Here is a 20671-nt window from a genome sequence, read left to right as displayed (position 1 = left end):
CTTCTGAGGCCACAAATAAATGCCAAATATTAGATGCAGTTGCAAGTACACTGTTGAGGCGCAGCTGAAATCACCTTTCTTACATTAAAGGTTTGTTCATTTAAATTACTTATAATTGATTCAAAGAGAGTCATACAAGCATTCCTTCATGCTCCTGTAAGACTATCATAGGCACTGTGATGTGGAAAGGACAAGGACTGATTTAGGTAGATAGCAACCCAACAAGCTTTTATTTTCATGACATACACTTTTCCACTATGCATTAGAAAGTAATCTGCCATCGACATTATACATTTTCACACTTTGCGTGGGTTTGTCCTGTTTATTATTCTATCCCCAAGCTCTGAAAAGCAAGCTAAAGTTTGGAACTGTCCACTGTAAGTCTTAGTCTCAAATAATAACTATCATCAGCTATTACAGAACTTTTGAAAGTTGGGAACTTATTCTTTCCGAGAACAAGGAATAAAAAGAAAATGTTTTCATCTCTGTTTTTACCGCACCCTGATAGAAATCAACAAAACAAGTTGGCAATGTTTGATTTCTTTTTGTGCTAGAATTTAAACCTACCCATGTTTCTAAAGGCCCGAGCTACACCTATATTTGTGCACAAAGCTCCTAAAAGTTAAGCAACAAAATTTTAAAAATTCCGACTTGCAAAGTACATGATAAGCACTTGTGTGCATTACCTGAAAGTTACAGCTAAACCATGGTTATACCATCTGAAACCCTGAATTCAACAGGTGCAATACAGTGCATTGGTATATGGCCGATCAAAGGAGAGATGTGTTTGAGAGTTCTCAGTATGGAAGAAAGAAATATAAGTGAAGAAGAAAACAGCATTCTCTCTTTTTTGATCTTGTACGCCACTCAAGCAAACTAACAGCAGGTTGAAGCCATAAACAGGCATTATCTTCCATGTGGCATTGGGATGGCAGTGTCATCTCATCCACTGATATCACTTAGCATTATTATTTTCATTACAAAATAAATGAAAGACCTGATTATTCATGGACATTACAACATTTATGGCCCGATCTCAAGATGAAATGTCAAGGAACTCAGGCCAAACCTTTGCTGCACTGTTACATTCTGACAACTTAACAAAACCCTATCATTTTTCAGTTGTACCGAATCGTACTTGAATTGGGTACTATAAGATATAAAGATTTTCCCTTGCAAAATTTTGAAGTTGGAGAGATTAGATGGGGGTTTTTGGATGGATTTAATGTTCTTTACTTGAGCTTTCTAATAGGCTGCAATACTCCTGACACCAGCCAGTTGTTAATTAAATCTTGTTGACATACTTCTAACTAGTCTGAAGTATTACAAAACACCACACTCTAAAAAACAAGTAATTTACTTTTTTTTTTTAAATTACCTGAAGACATTCCTAGGCTTTAGGGCATAGAAAATATTCTGGATGAAAGTATGGTTGTCGTAACACTTCCATATATTTTTGCCCGTTTTGAATCTCATTATGAATATAATAATTACTAGTATTTCTCATGAAGAAACAGTTCTAAGAAAGTTTTCTTTTGGGACGGGTGCTGCATTCAGGCTTGTGGGAAGCAGAAAATATTCAGAAGGAAAGACAGCGAGCAAAGTAAGAAAACTCAGTGGAGGGTCAGAAAGGAGAGAACAGGCAGAGCAGACAGCAAGGCTGAGATGAAAGGAGAGCAAAACCCACTGGCAAGAGCAAACAAGTTTGGAGCAGTGAATTAAGGTGTCAGGAGGATGGAAAAGGTCCTCACAGATGCTGCTATTGTTCAGGGAGTGAAGGCTCCCACTGCCGAAAACTGGGAGCTGGTGGGCCTCAATTTACACTTTTGCCCTCGGTTGGCTTCTCTGGGGAGTGTCCCAAAGGCTCCACATTTCCATAATCTGCTCATCTAAGACCCTGCTCAGGCTTCTGCTGCCTGACAGTGAGAGGGGGCAGCTCTGACACCCCCCGTGCCCCCAGTGCAAGCCCCGAGTACCCCTTTGCCATTTACCCTGCTATTCCATATATCTGTAGAGTTAAGGAATTATTTAATTTGAGATTAACTCGTAACTAATTTCAAAAGAGAGCCCGACATAACTGCTCTCACCCACATTTTCAAAACAATGTTTATTAGACAAATGGTTCTACATCATTGCCAAAGCATATATTTCATTTGAGTCTATTTTTTTTATATTTTGCAGTTAATAAATCACCATCCCATTTTTTTTAAAAAAAAAAGTTTAGCACATATTTCAGCAGAGCATTTTTAATTACTACTAGCTCTGATCAAACACTTTCTGTCAGTCTTTTTTGACAAATAAGGATTTACATGAAAAATTCTATTTTTTGCAAAAATAAGAAAACGCATTGTCTTCTCACATCTTTCGGCAAAATTAGAAAAAAAAAAAAACACAACCACAATTCTGCAAGAAGCGTCTTTCATTCTTAAGAAAAAAACCTAAGACTAAGTGACTCGACACGCAAAATTTCCCTAAATACTCAGTATGATTTTTATCTAAATTACAAGTGTTGGCACCTTTTAGTTCATCAGAATACTAGACAGTTTTTGAGGAAAAACTAAGCTTTGCAATGAACATGAAAAGTACCTGATTCCTCAGCGGTATAATGGAAAATGAGTAGTACCAGAATTAGTAGAAAATGGAGGCCAATAAACCTTCTGGGGATTCAGTTGAGTAAGCACATTTTAGTGAGATTTAAATACAAGTAAACTCAAGTGCAATGTGATTCATTAACTTCAAATTTAACTGAACAGCTCTCAAATAATCATGTCAAGAAATACTGAATGAGCGTTAAGTGTAAGTACACATTCCAATAGATAGAAAGCTTGGAAAGAACTACTTTTGCAAATTCTAATACTATTGCAAACACATGACTGCAAAGAAATAATACTGGGAGATAGAAAATTTTTTAGCTAGCAGACAGAGTGAAATTGTAGACCTAGAGTCAAAAGGAAACAAGCTTAAAAAGAAAATACATTAAGCATGCTGTTGGGGCATCTCACTCAAAAATGAAAATAATAAAAAATGCAGACAAAAAATACCTGAACCAAAATATATGAATAGCATCTAAAGCCAGCTCTGATACTCATAGATTATCAAAAGTAAACTTAAACATGTGAACAGCAGAACACTTTCTGCTACTACCATTAATGCTTAGTATTATGTTTACCATTAGAATCTATTCAGCTCCTTATATCAATGAACAGGTTTTAGATACATGTGCATGTATAGCATTTTAAACTCATCAGGAATACATAACGTGACAACAATTCTGTCAAGATAAACTCTGATGCAGACCCAGAGAAGGCCAGCTAGGGTGTGAGCTGAATCAACATCAGCATGTTTCTGTGTGTCACATAACTCCCTAACACTACTATTTTATAGATTGTCTACTTTTTAAAATCTGAACTATTCTGTATCTTTAGTTAATAAAATACAAAAAGGGAAAGAAAATACATATCCAATATATGCAAAACTTCTATTAAAAAAGTGTCTGGTAATAATAATAATAATAATAATAATAATAATAATAATAGAAGTTATAATGCCTCAAAAGTCTCTCTTTGCATTTGTTACAGTTTGGTAGAGTGAAAAGTAGGTTATGCATAGAAAAGCAATAAAACCTGCTGGTGTTTGCCATCACAGAGCACCTACCACAAACTAAACTTAACTGCTGTGATTTCAAAGAAGGTGCTCAGTGGGGAAAAACAGCAGCAGTACACATAGAAAAGAAACAAAACTCAAATTAAAAAGCGGGGAGGGCAGGGGAGAGGGAAAGAAGTTGGCAGTTGTAAGGATGTTGTACTTCGCTTTAATTACACATCATCCTCAGAGTACTCCATAACGTCTTAGACTGGAGGCTTAAGAAAATACATTGTTCGACTGTCTTGAAAAGAATAGCCTAATTTTAGACAAACAAGTCGAGATTTGAACACTTAAGTGTATCTCTTGATTTTCCAAAGTGCAGTTCCCGGTGACAACTGCCAGAGCCGCAGGGTGCTGAGCCCTCCAAAGGAGAAGCTACTGCTACCCCATCTCAGACTTAGCACTTAATTTTGAAAGTCATGGCTTCTCCTTTCCTTGGGAAAAAGGATTTTAAATAGGCGTGCTTGTTAAAACTTAAATTACCAGCTGCAGCAAAATAAAAGTGTTTTTTTTTCAGTCAAGGAGCCATTTCAATCTTCCAGTTATTTAACCACTAAAAAAAGATCATGCCATGCCCCAGCGGCGGACAAAGTGCTGCCTATGGAGTTCTACAGCATGGCTCAAAGCTGCTATAATAATGCTTGGAACTTAGATACCACTTTTCATCTTCAAAGCAGTTTACAAACATTAACTAATTAATCCACACAACATCCCTCAGGCCCACTTGGCTCAAAAATGGGGCACTACATGCTGGGACCTGAATCCTCCGTGGGCCCTAGCTCCAAATTAAAGATGAGCAATCTGCTGCTTTTTTTTTTCTTTTTTTTCCTTTTTTTTTTTTTTAAATAGACTCCTGATACATTGCCAATGTAGCCCTCTGTTGGGCAACATTTGGATGCCCCCAGCTTTAATCTCTATTAAAGTATCATGCCCCAGTCTGCCTTTGTTAATTTTGGATGTCTTGGAATCTATTAAACGTGGCACGGTTTCTTGTGCTTTTAACAAAGCTTTAGCTTTGAAAATGCATCTTCTTTTGTCTTCATTCTAGCTGGCTTCTATGCAAAGATCTTTTAGATGAGATAGATACTGAGTTTTCCGTTGTTGTTGACGCATTAGCCTTAACTATTAACATATTCTGCATGATTTTCTAATATTTAACATTGCTTTTGCAGCGGCACATAACTGTTGCTCTTTACAAAGCCTAAGAGCCAGCTCCTCCTCCGATGTAAACTGGACTGCCAGTTTACAACAGCCCAGGAACTGACCCAAGAAGTTTAGCAGGGAGTTGGCTGCCACTGTGACATTGTGTCAGACTGAGTCAGGAGACTGGCTGCATCCACCTCCAAATAGGAACATTAACATTTAAAATAAATAGAACGACACTGTAAACCAGCAACACGAAAATAAGCATCTGCAAAAGGATCTTGGGGGATGACATCAACAGACAAAAGAGTGTCTGCTCCCAGTGTGAAACCAACACCAAAACGGCAGTGGAATGCTCTTAAACTAATTATTATGTTGCTGGACTTGGGAGTGGAAAATACTACAAAAAGGTAGTACATTGAAGCACTGTTACGGAGCATGAAAGGATTCACAGTCTATCTTGGAAAGTAAAGCCGTTTGTGTTCCCCTACTGAATGAAGATGCCAGCTTTCTGGTAAGAAGCCTAAACTAAAATAGTACTGAAAAGATTCTGGGCGGAAAATAGCTGACCAGACCTCAAATATGCTGGAACTTCAGCATCTGTACACAAATCCGAATCTCCCTCTTCTTTGCACAGGTTTAAATGTATAATTAAATCCACCAACTTAGCTGGTGGTTTTCCAAAACAAAGTGGATGTTGGATTGGACCCTGGCTGTAAAGATTTATATCCATACACGTTCGTATTTTGATTTCCAGTTTCCTTAAATGTTAGGGGAACGGTGACATTTAATTAAGGAACTAAGGGAGGGCCTGTTTGTTTGGGTTCCTATCATTAATCATGCGAAAATTCACCATACCTGTAGTGTCGGGAAATCTCTTCTTCCACCTGGGTGGTAAAGTCACATTTGGTACATGAGTGTTCTTTGTTCTCCTTGAGTGTCAGCGGCCCCTCTGCCCCTGGCAGGGCATTTGTTTCGGGTTTGACATCAGACGCTTGCGCTTCGTGTGCGTTCTCATAGTGGAGCAGGAGAACATCCACGTCGGGAGTGGAGAATGAGCACTGATGGCACTGGTGTTTGACTCTAGAGCTTCCTGTCACCCCTGGAGACAGGTGCAAAAGCAAGAGAGCACAGTGGGAACAATTACTTTTTCTGCAAGCAAATGGATAAGTAATTTCTCCAAGGTGCTTTTCTGGGCTGCAGAGGCCTCGGGGACAGAACTGACAGTGCTTAATGGTACATTTATGAATGTTGTGTAGCTGCTGATAGTGACGGAGAAGTGGGCCCACCACTATTACATCTGGGCCATGGCTCTTTGAGTACCTAAAGTCACAGAACTGACAGTTGTAGCTTGTCACCATGCTGTCCTCTGCTCCTTTGCTAGTCAAGTCTTTCTTTTTTGCCACACTTGAACCCTTTTCTGTCTTTGTCACTAATTCCCCATCTGCATTTTTGGCTAGATCATTCTGGTTAATGACAGATCCCCTAGAAAGCTTATCATTCAGATCTGGGTGAAGGCCTCCTGCCTGGCTTCCCCCATGCTGTTTGCTGTAATGTTCTAATAGTTTCAATGAGCTGGACGATTCACAGCTGAAACTGCAAAATTTACACCAGTAGTAACTGGTTGTATCGGTACCATTTTGTCTAGAGGAATCTATTGGCTTGATGGGCACCGAATATCCAACTGGTGTATCATCTCCCGCTTTTACAGTGATTCTGTCTTGCCACTTCCCCAAGTCTCCAGAATCACATGGTCGAAGAGTAGGACTGGATTTATTGGAGTTTTTCTCTGAAGTTTTACCAGAATCAGAGGAGGGAAGGGCTGCTTTCATTTTGTTTGGGTGAGTCTGTAAGAAGTGTTGCTCTAGTTCAGTGGAGGAGTTGCCCATGTAGGTGAAATTGCAGAATTTGCAGCGGAAGTACTTGGTGTTGCCTTGGCAATCTGGAGTTTTCCGCCCAATTCCAATAAAGGTTCCACCTAAAGTAACCTGTGAATAAAGAATAATGTCATTTTAGCTCCATTGTAGATTTATTCAAATAGCAAGGGGGGGGGGGGGGGCGGGGGGCGGGGGCTGGAGGGTGGGAACAGAGAGAAATAGAGAGCAATTAATTCACAAGCCTCTTTCGTTAAACATCACCACCATTTTCACTTTGTACTAACCTAGTGAAGATATCATACATACACCCTCATGTATTTAGCATTTGTTACTGAAGATTTTTTAATGTTTCACATAGCTGAATATATATCCCATATAAATAATAAATAATTTTTGGGGGAAACTGAGGCACACATACACAACATGATCTTAACTGAGCATTCTCCAATAGGACTATTCCTTCCTTCACTAAATTACTCAATCACATCACTGATAGAAGATCCAATGATCAATTCCCATATCCCTGAACCTTTTAACAGGAGACTTTGCTGGAAGTTTATACCAGGTGTGGAACAAAAGAACACGACCTCAGTCTATTTCTTTCAACAAATACTTATATGTTTTATTCATATTCATGCTTAATGGTCCAAGAGAACTGCTTTCTAAATATGAGCAAACAAAAACTAAATTTGAAATAACAAATTCAGTGTGCTAGGTTGGAGTATGACCAATTCTTATAAAGACCACTCCTACAGGAGTATCCAGTATCCACCAGGACGCCTTTTAACACAGCCATAGTGGCTGATGTCTGAAACGAAAGGCATTTTTCTCAAAGATTAGTCAGTGCAGACATTCTCCAAGGAAATGTTCTCTTCCTGTCATGCACAGAGCTCAATTTAGTAAAAGAAGGATGGAAAAACTACAGTAGAAAAATGGCATGTGGCAAAGGAACCTACCACACCCAAGCCCATGACATCACTAATTAAAAAGAAAGAAAAAAAAAAAAAAGAAAAAAAAAAGAAGGTAGGTCTACTTAACTGTTCTCATGATCTCCGAGCAAAATGGTCTGCAGGAAGGAAACAAGGCTTCCAGGATTGCAGTTATTAAACCCTGTGTTCTCATAGCAGGCAGGCCTGCCCTTCCCGGGAGTGCACCACACCTGCCCCTGACATCAGGGAGAGATTTGCTGCTCCCATACAACTAGTTTGAAGGCCAAAGAAAGAACCTCCTGACAAAAATGTCACCATTGCTCTACTTCTTTTCCTGAATCGTAAATAGTGTACAGCACCCAGAAGATAACTCCCCTTTACATCCAAAATCCACAGACATTTGCTCCTTTGCCATCATGCATCTACACCACTACATCAAGGACATGGGTGGAAGCCTCCCTGTGCCATGGTCTCAGTTTTTACCCCCAAGAGATGTCTTAGAGGGAATATAAAATTTTCACACAGGGTTTGATTTCCATTCTCCCAACCAGTAACTGTATTACTGCATTTCTGCAGGATTCAGTTCTAATGCACTAGGCAAATGGTGTAATTATTTTTCTTCTCCTCCTCAGCAGCTGTGCCACAAAGAAAACATGTGATCACTGCTCATTCAGTATCACACCATACGGAAAGACTCAGTCATACAGAGAGCATGAAATGTAAACATTTTTAAATGCATATAATATAAATGCCTTTTAGCCATTTAGCTCAGAGAATGAGATGCTATCCTTTGTATCCCATCAGAATTGAACATGTATAGTGAGTCAATGAGTTGCTAAACCATGATATAATGAGCTGCTGCTAGTCGGCCTCCAATTCTTTTTTATTTTTCCTAAAGAAAGCACAGTTCCCATGAGCTGGTTAAAACTTTTTCTTAAAACTGGAAATCACTTTCTGTTTGTTTAGGAAACATATCTCATTAGGCAATGGTGAGTTGGGCAGCCAAATAACTAGGACTTAGCTGTAATAACATTTTCACTTAAATTGTGGCTCTAAGCACCGGTATCAAGTTATGAATTTGGTTTTGAAGAGGTTCTTTGGAAGAGGGATGTTTTAACAGATCTGTACTGCAGAAGAGATCTCATTTTATGGCCAGCAAGAACTGGAGACAAAGCCACGTTGAGCCTGATCCCCTGACAACAGTGGGACCTAAGCCTACTCCTGGCAGTTCTGGTCTCCATCCACTGCATTATTTCAATGTTCAAAGTCTCAATGGTGTTGAAAGACAACTTAAGACAGCACTGATGGAATTACGGTAAACAGAAAATAACAGCAGCACGCTGCACAATTATGTAAGTTGCAAGGTGATCTGGTTTTGCTCATTTAATTAGATACTTATGTTTGTTCTATGCATGCACAGAAAACTGGCCAAAATGCTTTACCTTAAGTGGCTCTAATGAGTAAATACATCTATTACTCTCAGCTGTCCATTCACAGATCCTACAGATAACATACCTATTTTTCAGACACTCTGTAGACACGAGTTAGAAATGGAGTGAAAATAATCCCAGCTGCTGTTCATTGCCAATTACTTTTATTTCTGGACACTGAAAAAACATGATTAGTACTAGCATTTTATACAATGGACTGTAACTCACATCATTTCTGTAACTTGTGCTAATCCTGCTTAGTGGCCTACATAACAAATTTGTGTCCCATGCTAATACATCCTTCTCTGCATCACAAGAGGATAAAACAGAACTAAGTATTCTCACACCATTTGTGTTAACCTTTTGCAATGGGGGAGGGGGACGGACACACACAGTCTTTACAACCCTGGAATGTAATTGATTACCAATTATTGGGTTGGCATTTCCCTGACTACCCTGCCACAATTCAAAATAATGCATCCTATTAGGAGAGCATGTACGTGAAAGGTAACACAGGGTCATCTTAATGTTATTACACTCAAAAGCCATTTTTCACACATAACAAAATGTACTGAAAGCCTCCTTGGGGGTCATCAGGTAAAGGGAACTGCAGAAACTGGCTTCCATGCAAAGAGGTTGGAGAAGCACTTGAAGTGACGGTATAAACTGAAGCTGTTTCAGCTTTCAGCCAGCCAAATTTGGAAGAAGCCTACACATTTACAGAACTGTTTGGATTTGTGCACTCTGCTCAAGTCTTGGCTTGACTTTCAGATTTTTCAGTAACATATCGTATCTCTATGTACAGGCACTAAACTCCTTCACTGGGTATGTAATTGTCCTGTTTTCTCTGACCCGCCCCTGAAAGAGGAAAAATAAAGGAGAAAGAGAAGGGGAAAGGGGGAAAAAATAGTATCTGTATACACACACCACAGAAATCAATATCCACATTTATGTGTGGTATCACAAGTGATAGCTTCTCCTATTTATTCCCTTAGTTCATTCTGATCCCAGTAAAACCTAGTCCCCTTCTTTGCCCTGACAGATTTTTATTTTCTTAAGTAGACACTCCTCCTCATCATAAAGAAGAAACTAAACAAAGGTTTCTAAATGCTAAAATTCTGCAATTCTGTTAGAGCAGTGGAGTCCAAAGTGCCAGCTGACATAACTAGTGGCAGTCACAAGTACAGGTACAGCTTGCACTGGAAATATAAGAGCACATATAGATCAACAGTTCCCTCAGTAAGCACAGAAGAAAATTAATCTTCATAATTCTGTTTTTAAAGGGAAGCTAACATACAAGGCATCTGTTTGGACTGTGGAAACCTGATTTAGTTCTTCCCTTCACTGTCGCTTCCTTCTGAGACTGTGGGAATATCACTTACTCCTGCAGCACCTCAATTTTGGCAATATAGTTGGTATTATTATGCAGTATAGAGGAAAATGTCTATTCAAATGGGTACTCCATTATTACGCTTGAGGTGGTTGCACTGATGTTTTTCAAAAATTGCTCTTCAAAGCCATGTCTCAGTCTGGGATTAAACTGAAATATACTTCAGAGTAAGACTCCCTGAAACTCAGAACTCTTAATCATTAATTCATTAACAGGGAAAATTACCAAAATCTAGAAGGCTGGGAAAGAATTTACCACAAGGACTGAAGTTCATGTGTTAATACAGTTAAGCTATCTCCTTATACACCACACACATTTCCAAAAATAGCCAGAAAGAGGAGAAAAGATAACACAATAATTGACAGTGTTTCAAGATGTACTTTCTAAAGCATGTTGGCAAGTACTTTAACAAAGATGTATAATTGCACTATAAGTTTCCAGCAGATACGTCTGTATTACCTTAATTAGACCAAAACCAATGATTTCATGGAATAGATGGACTTGGGCAAGAAAAGGCAATTTCAGGATTTCTTTAAAAACGTTTCTCTGATATTTAATCTGCCCTTGATCCAAATGTTACCCTACCTCTTTTTCTCCCACCTCCTTTTCAAAGTTCAATCCTAAATGTTATTTGCTGAAGCAGTTTACAAATGTTACTTACAGAAAATGAAAAAAATTACCCCAGGAAGACAAAGTCTGCCAGCTCCCGTAATCATACATTTCATGAAGAAAATTCTACCAGCAGAAACTAGTGGCCTATGTCCACATAAGTGATTCAACTGCATGGCTTACACGCACTGGGTAAACCTGTCTTTGACCCCTGGCTTCTTCTGCAACTGCTGATTAGAAACTAGACCAACCATCTGCATTGGAACAGCAAATGTTAATCTTGGGGGTGGGTGGGTGTGTGTGTTTTCTGTTGTGTTTTTTTTTTTTTTTTTATTACCTGGGCTACATCTTTGGCTAATCAGGAGGTGAAAGGCTCCAGATACCCTACCAATCTCCTGAGCCATCCAGTCTGCCTTTGCCAATTACTCTTAATCTTCTAATCCTAAAATATTTTCTAATGCTCTTGTTTATTCATTTGCTTTGTGCAATATAGCATCCAGAACATTTTAACCATCCCACATTTATTAAGTTCTTCACGTTGTGCAGGCCAGAACAGATTCCTGGCTTTCATGCAAGTTTGTGAAACACCACCCAGTTCTCTACCCTCCACTATGCAGAACTCACTCCCTCTCACTTGCTCACTCTCTGCATGTAAAACTAGGAGAATCTTCAGAGTATATTCTTAAAACTATTTACTGTACCATGATTAACTTATAGGTAGACAGAACAATGTTGCACAAGTGAGGCAAAGACTCAGGGCAAACTTCTGGCTTTCTGGGCTATTCATACTTACCAGAACAAGAAAGCCAACTACTGTGTGATAGGTGTACTCTTCTCACAATTTACTCTGTTGCCATTGAAGACAGTATGTTTTTTGACATGAGAATTTAAAAGGTATTTTTAAAACAAAGGCTGTGACAGAACAATTGCAGCACTTAAATTAAGGTCAGGAGACCAGATGTGCAAAAACGACAAAAGTAAATAACACAGAAACAAGAATTTCATTTGCTAGCTAATGCTAGTAGACTAATATCTAGCACCTAAAAGAAGCACCATCCCTTCTATTCTCTCTCTGTATAGATAAAATTACCAGACAGTTCCTTGGCTACTGTAAACTCACAGAGCCTCACAGACTTCAAGGCAAACTTGGACTGATTTACACCAGAAGAAAATCTAGCTGCTTTCCTTTTTTCCCAGCAACTTTTACTTTTTGAGCTCTCATTTCTGTGGACTAGCTCAGCATTTTATACCTTTAAATATATCTGTGACTATTACTAGCCTCACCAACTTTCTTCATTAGTGTCTCTTCAAACACCACCAGATATCCCTGGCATAAAGATGAGGCATATTAACACATAAATAACTTTGCCTTGAAGGCTGTGCATATACATCACATCAGTTATTCCACAGAAACTGCCCATCTGAATGTTTTAATATGACGGTAGACTACTTCTCACTGCAAGTAAGGCTAAAATGCCTCATTTCTTCACAGAACAAGTGAATGTTCCCAGGCACTTACTATTTAGCAGCTGACATGCTGTAGATCACTGCATATCATTCTGAATAGTAAACTTGCTAATGTCTCCACAGAAATGATATAAAGAATTTCTACTGCATAAACAATATAAATTGTTACTTATAAACTATAGTCAATATAGTATTTAGATTCTTGTAAGACCACAGGTGCTTTTTCACATAATATTCATATATATACGTGTATTCAGTGATATATATATATATATGAGAAAAGAAACACATACATATACACACACACAAGCACACACACATGAATGTATATTTGTGTGTTTTACCACCACCCATTTCAACACCTGCCACCATTTCTTTTTCATGTCTGTGGTTTAGAAGAGATGACTGACTCCCATGTTCATGAGGTGTGACTCTCTCAGCATGCAAGGCAGTCTCCAAGCCTGATCGTGACCCAGAAATAAGACTCAAAATAAACAGGTATGCACACACACAGATGCAACACCCAAGACAGCCTGACAGCCTTCAGTTTAAACAGGGAAGTCCCCAGGGAGAGTTGACAATGCAGCTGACAGATGAAATGGACCTTCTGGGACATCACAGCTTCATGCAAGTTCTGTTCTAGCACACCCTTCAAGATCTAGCACATCACAAACTAGTCTGAGAGCTCAGCATACACCATATCCAGCAACAGCTGGTCAGATCACTTGGACCTAATTCCTGTCGTACAGACAATTGAGCTAAAGTCAGTAAGACCAACAATATAAAATTTGGATCGATTTCTCTAAGCATGTGAGGAAAATGAAATTCATTCACATACATGTTTTCACCTGCTCATGTCAACTAGTGACGTATCCATGTCACCTTGTACGAAACCCACTTGATACCAAAGTTCACCTTTAAGAAGGTTTGATTTTTTACTAATACAAAAGTAAATGCTGTACTTGTTTATGCCTCCAGCCTGGATTATCACTGTATCTGTAAGAGTCCCTTTGCCAAAACCACCAAAAATGTAGAGAAAAACCTTTAACATGAGAAGGGATGTCAATTACATCTGTATAGACCCCCTATTTTTTCAGTCTTACCTTCACAGCTTCATATTCAAACTGCTAATATAAGAGTGGAGGATAAAAAGCAGAAGCTACTAATCAAACCACTGTTTCTCATTCAGCTGAATCCTAGTTAGACCAGACTTCATACTAGTTACACACTTCTAACATGAGAACAGAAAAGCTGCCAGATTTGATATACTGAAATCCAGATTACTAAAAAACACACATGCATAACTTCGTGTAGGCACACAGAGCTCACCACTGGCTTATGACGGAGACAAAAGGAAGAGCTTTACACACTCTGTGTCCATGGGCACTTCAGCCACTTTCTAGGACACTGAGCAGCCCGGTAGATGGACAGCCAGAAGTGCTCTCATTTGCTGTGAAAAACCTGCAGAAGTTGTTACCCCTAGTCATATATGACAAAGAATTGGGCTGAGTGGTATAGGACAGCTCTTATAATACTGGATGTCTAGAACCTTAAAAGAAAAAATTCTGCTGCCATTGTCTCCTTAGTCTGTGGGATAGTTATGTAACGTAGTATTTTCTTCTTCTTCTTCATCACGCCTCCCTCCCCAGCTCAATGAAATACAATCAAGAAACTTTTGGACGGCTTTTATCAGTCCATGGCTTTTCAGGAATTTGTCATCCTATCTGATGTGGTAGTCTAGTATCTAAAACCATGAAACAATCAAGATGAGAGGGCTGGGTAAAAGATAAATAAATAAAAAAGATAATCACTTTTTAGTACTTTCAGAGAGATGCCGACAGGAGCCTGAATCTCTCTTTAATGGCTGCACGTAAGAGGAGGTAGGTCTACGACAACAAGCTGCAGAACCAGGGCCATGCTGCGCAGGAAGCCCCTCCAAGTAGCACACACAGTGTGAAGCTGCCTGGAGCCCACCGTAAGAACTGCTGAGCACTGTGGTATGCCTTTATTCACGGCTGCAGGAATACCCTTCTCCCTTGGGACGTGCCATCTGAAACCCTCACCTGAATGCAGACATTTCTGTCCTTTCTTTGAGGGACACTGTTTTCTTTTAAAACATATCAGGAAATGGGGTCACGCTCCCTTTTATACAATAGCCTAATGGCTTGAACACTTGTTCAGGAAACAGGAAAAGTAGGCTCCTTTCCTTGCTCTGTCAGAGGGGATCCAAGCCTGCCTCTTCTCCCTTGCTGGGTGATGTCCTACCCATACTATAAGCTGGTACGTGGAAGACAGCACTCTCAACCTTCCCCTTGAAGCTGTCCCATAAAAAAATTTGGGGATGAAAAAAAGACTCCTGCCTACTTGCCAGCAACTTGCCCGTCTCCAGACCTTTCCATATACATTAGAGAGCCATTAGATCAAACACAGGAGACTTAATCATACAGCAGCAAAGCAATGCTTTTCAGTGCTGTAGCTGTTAACTTAGTCACCTGAATTTTACTTCAAGTCTCCAGAGCTGGTCTAAATTCTACTCCTTTAGGCTTGTCCACAAAGCCATACGTAGGCTAAAATATCCAGCAAGACAAAGCTGCCTACAGAGATTGATCAATTAACTAAATGTGAAGAAAAAGTAATGAGGGGCATCAGTGAAAGCTGATCCATTGAACTCACTTCAAATATTATTCTGATAAAAGCAATAAAGCTGATTAGCACATTCTCTGTGAATTCAGAGATGTGCCAGCAAATGTTTTCTGAAATCTATACCCAGCAAGAAAGTTGATCTCCCAGAAACAGCTCAGTGATTTTACCCAGTCCTATGGAATTTACTATAACTCAGTGAACCAAAAACCTCTGAGGAAGAAAATGAGAACAAAGAATACAGGAGATTTTCAACACAAAATCACATTTTCAAAGACAAAGGAATCTTGCTGGATTAAAAATTCAAATCAAGTAAAAATCTACACAGTAGTATGGCCAGAAAGCTTGGTTTATTTACACAGTTCCCAGACAAATCCTCTTTAGGTACTTCAAAACAGAGTCCCAACTTTTGCATACCTGGATGTGAAGCCAAATGTGTACCCCTACTGTTTTGCTGACTGCAATACAAAAAAACCAAAACAACAACCTGGCTTTGGGGTTGTTTTTTTTTGTTTGTTTGTTTGGGGAGGGATGTGTGTGTGTGTGTTAAATTTTCTAGAAGAGACTTGACTTCCATGGTATAAATCCAAAAATGTATTAGATTTCATTCTTCCAAATCCTTGGTAAAGGGGCCACATCCCTACCCATCTGAAGATAGGATAGGAGATGCTGGGGTTTTCTGTACTCAGACATTTTTCCATTGCTTTTTGTTTGCTTTTGTTATGAATGCAAACTATGGGGCTCAACAGCATCCCTCACTACCACAAATCTTCATATACCGTGGTCCCCAACTGACCACTGTGAACCAGATCAAAGTCAGTCATTTCCATCCTCTGGCTTCTGCGCCCAGCTCCCTGGCCTGAGCCCATAAATCCATCGATAACTTCCACCCCAGCTACAACAGAACAGTTTGTTAAGTGCAAGGGGATCAATAAATCAGACCTTAAGCCCAGTCCACTTCTATTTCAAGTTAATTACAAAGGGATTATTTTCCTTTAGCCAGTACCTATACAAAATAATACTGTTTAGATGAACCAATTATTCAGGTTCAGTTCCCTCACTGTGTTACACAGGAATTTGACTGAACCAATTTTAACCAGAGCTCTAATCGATATGATCCCTCATTGCAGCAGGAGACACCAGCCACTCAGATGCCTGAGAAAAATCCCCTCCAAAATGGACATAGTAGCTATATAAACATGTGTGGGTGCAAAGGGGATTTTCAAATGTTCTTTTACTGTGTTTATGAGTCTGACAAAGCTGCTCTGTATCAGGAGTGGGGGAGGAGAAAGCATAAAAATATTAATCAGTTAGTTATCTTCTGACATGTTCTGGATCAACATCTGGTGCATGTGCCAGTGATGAAGTATAGCATTCGCCACAAAAGCTTATTTAATTTTCTCTTCCCAAATTGGGCAGGGAAAATTAGCACTTTTAAAAATTAAGTTTCCAGATCCAGTTGTTGGTTGCTTCTTTTTTTTTTTTTTCTCTTTTTTTTTTTTTTTTTAATAAATTGCCAACATTGTATAGGCTGTCTGTTCTATTTTGGAAAATGTTTTTCTTTTGAGAAAAGACTGATCTTAAGTAGATTATCTATGGGCTGTTTCCTACCACTTTTTGTCTCCCCTACAGTATCTTACTGTCAGGGTTTAGAAGACAAGTATAGTCTAGGTTCAGCTGTTTTATTTCTCCTTCTATCAGTTCAAACTGAGATAGCTCACACATCTGTTTTATTTCTGAAAGCACTGCATAGGAAAAGTGTCCAGCTCATTCTAATCAAGCATAAACTTTCCTATAAATAACTAAGGCCCTAACGAAACAATTGTTTGGAGGAAATGAAAGTGTGTTTAGAAACTCAAATTCCTCTATAGTGTATGCCTGAGCTGCTCCAGTTTGCATGTCTTCCTGACAGCATGGATCAGTTGCTCTAAGATGCTGTCCCCGGAGTCAGCAAACTGAAACTATAGCAGGAAATCCAGGTATTAACATCATACTATGTGCTAATTATAAACCATCATTTCACATTCTGACATTATTCACTTCTAACCTCTTTTAACTAAATCACGTATTTGCTTTCTAATCACAGTTTGACAGGAGAGAGTGTCTGACACGAGACAGTGAAGTGATCTTTTAGTAAGACAGCAGTTCAAAGATTGCAGATTTTACACATAGTAATGACCTCAGTTTCATCTGCTGCTCCACAAAGAAATTATAGAATTTCTGAAAAAAGAGGACAAGTTTAAATCACTTAAAAAGCTTCAAGTTCCTGACTTGTGTTGCCGTTTCAGCTTCTTACTTGAAGTTAGATGTTAGCCATCTTAACCTGTCTTGCATAATTTCTTTCCTACAGCTACAGTCTCTGCAAGTATTTTAAGTATTTTCCATCTCCTAATTTCTGATTTTAACATACCCTAGAGTTTTCTCTGGTGATTACTACCAGGTTGGACACCACATATACAAACATACATTGAAACTGAATGGACGTCTGAATCCATTCTGTATGCAAATTTTGTTACTTTGTGGGTTTTTTCCTTGAAACTTGAATTTTTATATCATAAAATATTGACGTATCCTGTGGCATCTCTCAGCCCACTAATGAGAGGATTTATTTTTTTAAATCAGCATCAATTTCTCTTTTTTAACTAATTAAATATTAGCTGGTAACAAACTAACAGAGACTCCATGAAAAAGTTTTTGAGTCCACTCTTTTCTTGGTAAAAATTAGATTTTTTAATATTTTTTTTTTTTTTACCAGCAGTATCTGTAGTTTTTTTCCTGCTCCAACTAGATGAGAAAATAACTGAGGCAACAGCCCTTTCCTTGCAAGCTCACTAACATGAAGGACAGCACGGATTACTGTTACTTTTTGAAATATTTTAAATACCCATTGTGTATCCTGTTTTTCTGGCACTAGACAACTTTAGAGTTGCCAAGGCTTGCCATTTATTTTATCTTAATAAAGAATCAATAAGCCAAATCTTGACTTCCAGCAGCTGATAATTTAGGATTACATTTTTAATTTCCAGCTGCTGTCTTTTGTCTATCTGGTTGTTATTTTTCATTATTATTTGCTCTTTTCTTTCCATGATAGCAAATCCTTCAGATATGATTACCAATTCAGCAATTTGCTTGTTTGCTGAATAAGATCTTTTGCTATTGATTACCACGACGACTAAATCTTACACAGAAATATCCCTGGTCAAAAAGCCAAGCACTCCTCTACTGTACAAGATGCTCAGCAGACCTGCAAAAACCCTGGCCAAAACAGACCAAAATGGTTCTTAAGGTTTAGGCAGGTTATATGAAATACATTAATCATGTAGGTAGGAGAGGCTTTGCAAATAAGTGACTTTGCAGCGAGAAGGCGGTTAGCAGAAGTGGGGAGTCTGGGAAAATACAAACCTGCACATCGTAAGTCCCATTTAACAAGACAGGCCTCTGGGAATTGATGTCTTGCAGCACCCCCGAAAGCACAGTGCGGTTGACTTTCTGGAAGTCTTTGGAGTGGCTGAATTGCACCATGTTGTGGAGAGCCAAAATTTTAGTGTCGAGCTCAGCGTCCTGCCTGGTGCGGTTGTGCAGTCCTAGGTGGTACTTGCGGAAGTGTTTGATGAGATCTGTGGGGTCATTCCCATAGTAACCGTATCCACAGATGTTGCATTTGAAGTCCTGAAGCTCTGGAGACAGAGGTGCCGTATCTGGGTTATCATTTACCAACAAATCTGCTTTAGATTTGTTCAGCCTTAAACCTCCATCTGAAGGCACTTGTGGGTTTTTTGAGGCCATGGGGACCGGACTTGAGCCTTGGCCATCAGTTTGACCACTTTGCACTTGCACTGTTTCATCTGAAGCTTTTGGCGACATCTGATGCTCCTCATTTGTCTCCGCTGCATCTCCTGACGGGGTACAGACCACATCTTGGGTGTCATCTGCATCTGATTTTTGAGGAGACTTCAAGGGCTCACAGATTCCCCCAACAGCTGGAGATGAGAAAGCCAGCATATTTCTGTCTGTCACCTCATCATGAGGGAAGGATGGAACATTTCCTCCCTTATTGTGGCTTTCATAATTGAAGCCAGCCTTTTCACTCAGCACTGAGCTTTTCAAGTCCTTTTTAATGCTGGAAGATGGCTCTTGGACATGCATGCAAAGTTCCTCCTTGTTATTTAACTCTGCCGCATCACCCTGGTCAGTGTTTTCTTGCATCTGCTCTGCTGAAAATTCTTTTTTCCTTCCACACTCTTCACTTTCAGTACCTGTAGACTCAAGGGTCTGTACCTCACCTTCACTAGCAACGTTTCTTAGAGGGGGGTTCTTTTTCCGGACCATATCTACCACAGAAAAAAAAAAAAAAAAAAAAAAAAAAAAAGAATAAAAGGGGAAAAAAAGAAAGAAAAAAAGCAAAAAACCCTATAGAATTATTCAAGATATATAACATTATAAACCTGGCACTTTTTAAAGTATTCTGAACTATATGAACACATCAACTTTTCAGAAATTTTTTGTCAAACATGTTTTTAGACTATGCAGAAAACTAGAAGTTTATATTTTTAAAAAATTATCACACCGAGAGTGAACTCAATTAAAAAGAGAACCTTAAAGCCTATAAAAACACTGCCATCAGAGTGAGTGAATTACAGATTTCATTATCTTTTCAGAAGATAACAGTCTAGCAGAAATAATTGTAAATTAATGTTTCTTTTATAGTAATTTAAAAAAACTACGGGGAAAAACAAACTTTTGCAGGCTAATGTTCGCACACTGTACAACTACTTATAATGTAGCTTTGCAAAAATACACCTAAAAGACATAATCAGGAGAACTTAAACAAGTTATTAGGAAGGAAACAGATTTAGGACAGTAAGTAACTTGAGGTTTCAGAGAAAGTATTTTTCCTAAGCAAGTATCAGTTTCTCTATAGCAAAAGTTCCCCCTCCTACTGCCCATAAACTTCAAACAGGATTATATGGATATTCTAGACTCTGGTCCCAGTCTATTATTCATGTAATTAGTTCTATTTGCCAAACAAAGAGAAACTAACTTTATTAGGAAACCCGTTGTCAATAAAATTTTACAGGCCTGGATCCAGACATTTGACACTGCTGTGTGGCTGAGTCGGGATCTACCCTAAAAACACCTGGAATCCACATGGATCTAAACAACCTAACCTTCCTCCGCTCAGTTCTCCTTGCAGACACAGTCCCTACTGCTAAATCTGCCAGTACCCTTTCAGGATCCTTTTAAGAAAGCTGAGACAGGACAGCAGTGAAAATCAGAGAGAGAGAAGGAATCTGCCACAGGTAAATTAGCTGCTAGCTGAACAGGGGACGTCATGGAAGATAAGTCATCGGACTATGCAGGTACTAAGCCAAATTCCTCATCCGCTACAAATTTGCACCATCCCCAGCCTACTTAGAGAAAACACATACATGAGACTTCCCTACACTCTCCACTGTGTGGTTCTGGATTTGATATTCACCACCAGCTGGTTTGATCCATTTGTGTTCACATGCCAGCTATGGGCAGAAGACATATGTGCTT

At 39.0% G+C, this 20671-nt stretch overlaps 1 protein-coding gene across 7 annotated transcripts in view; it reads right to left on the bottom strand.

Moving 5' to 3' along the window:
• The window catches only part of TRPS1 (transcriptional repressor GATA binding 1), a 220083-nt gene that overhangs the window by 157692 nt on the left and 41720 nt on the right, over positions 1-20671 (bottom strand). For 6 of the 7 annotated variants that reach the window (XM_080378899.1, XM_080378904.1, XM_080378900.1 and 3 more), the window contains 2 exons: positions 18533-19461; positions 5647-6776 (listed from right to left, as the gene is read on the bottom strand). In XM_080378899.1, the coding sequence (XP_080235025.1) occupies positions 5647-6776; positions 18533-19461 (2059 nt within the window). The remainder of the gene's footprint in view (positions 1-5646; positions 6777-18532; positions 19462-20671) is intronic. The other variant, XM_080378905.1, reaches the window with a different exon arrangement.

The sequence above is a fragment of the Falco punctatus genome (genome assembly GCF_963210335.1).
Source record: "Falco punctatus genome assembly, chromosome: 3".
Classification (NCBI taxonomy): Eukaryota; Metazoa; Chordata; class Aves; order Falconiformes; family Falconidae; genus Falco; species Falco punctatus.
This window is presented reverse-complemented; position numbering and strand designations above follow the sequence as displayed.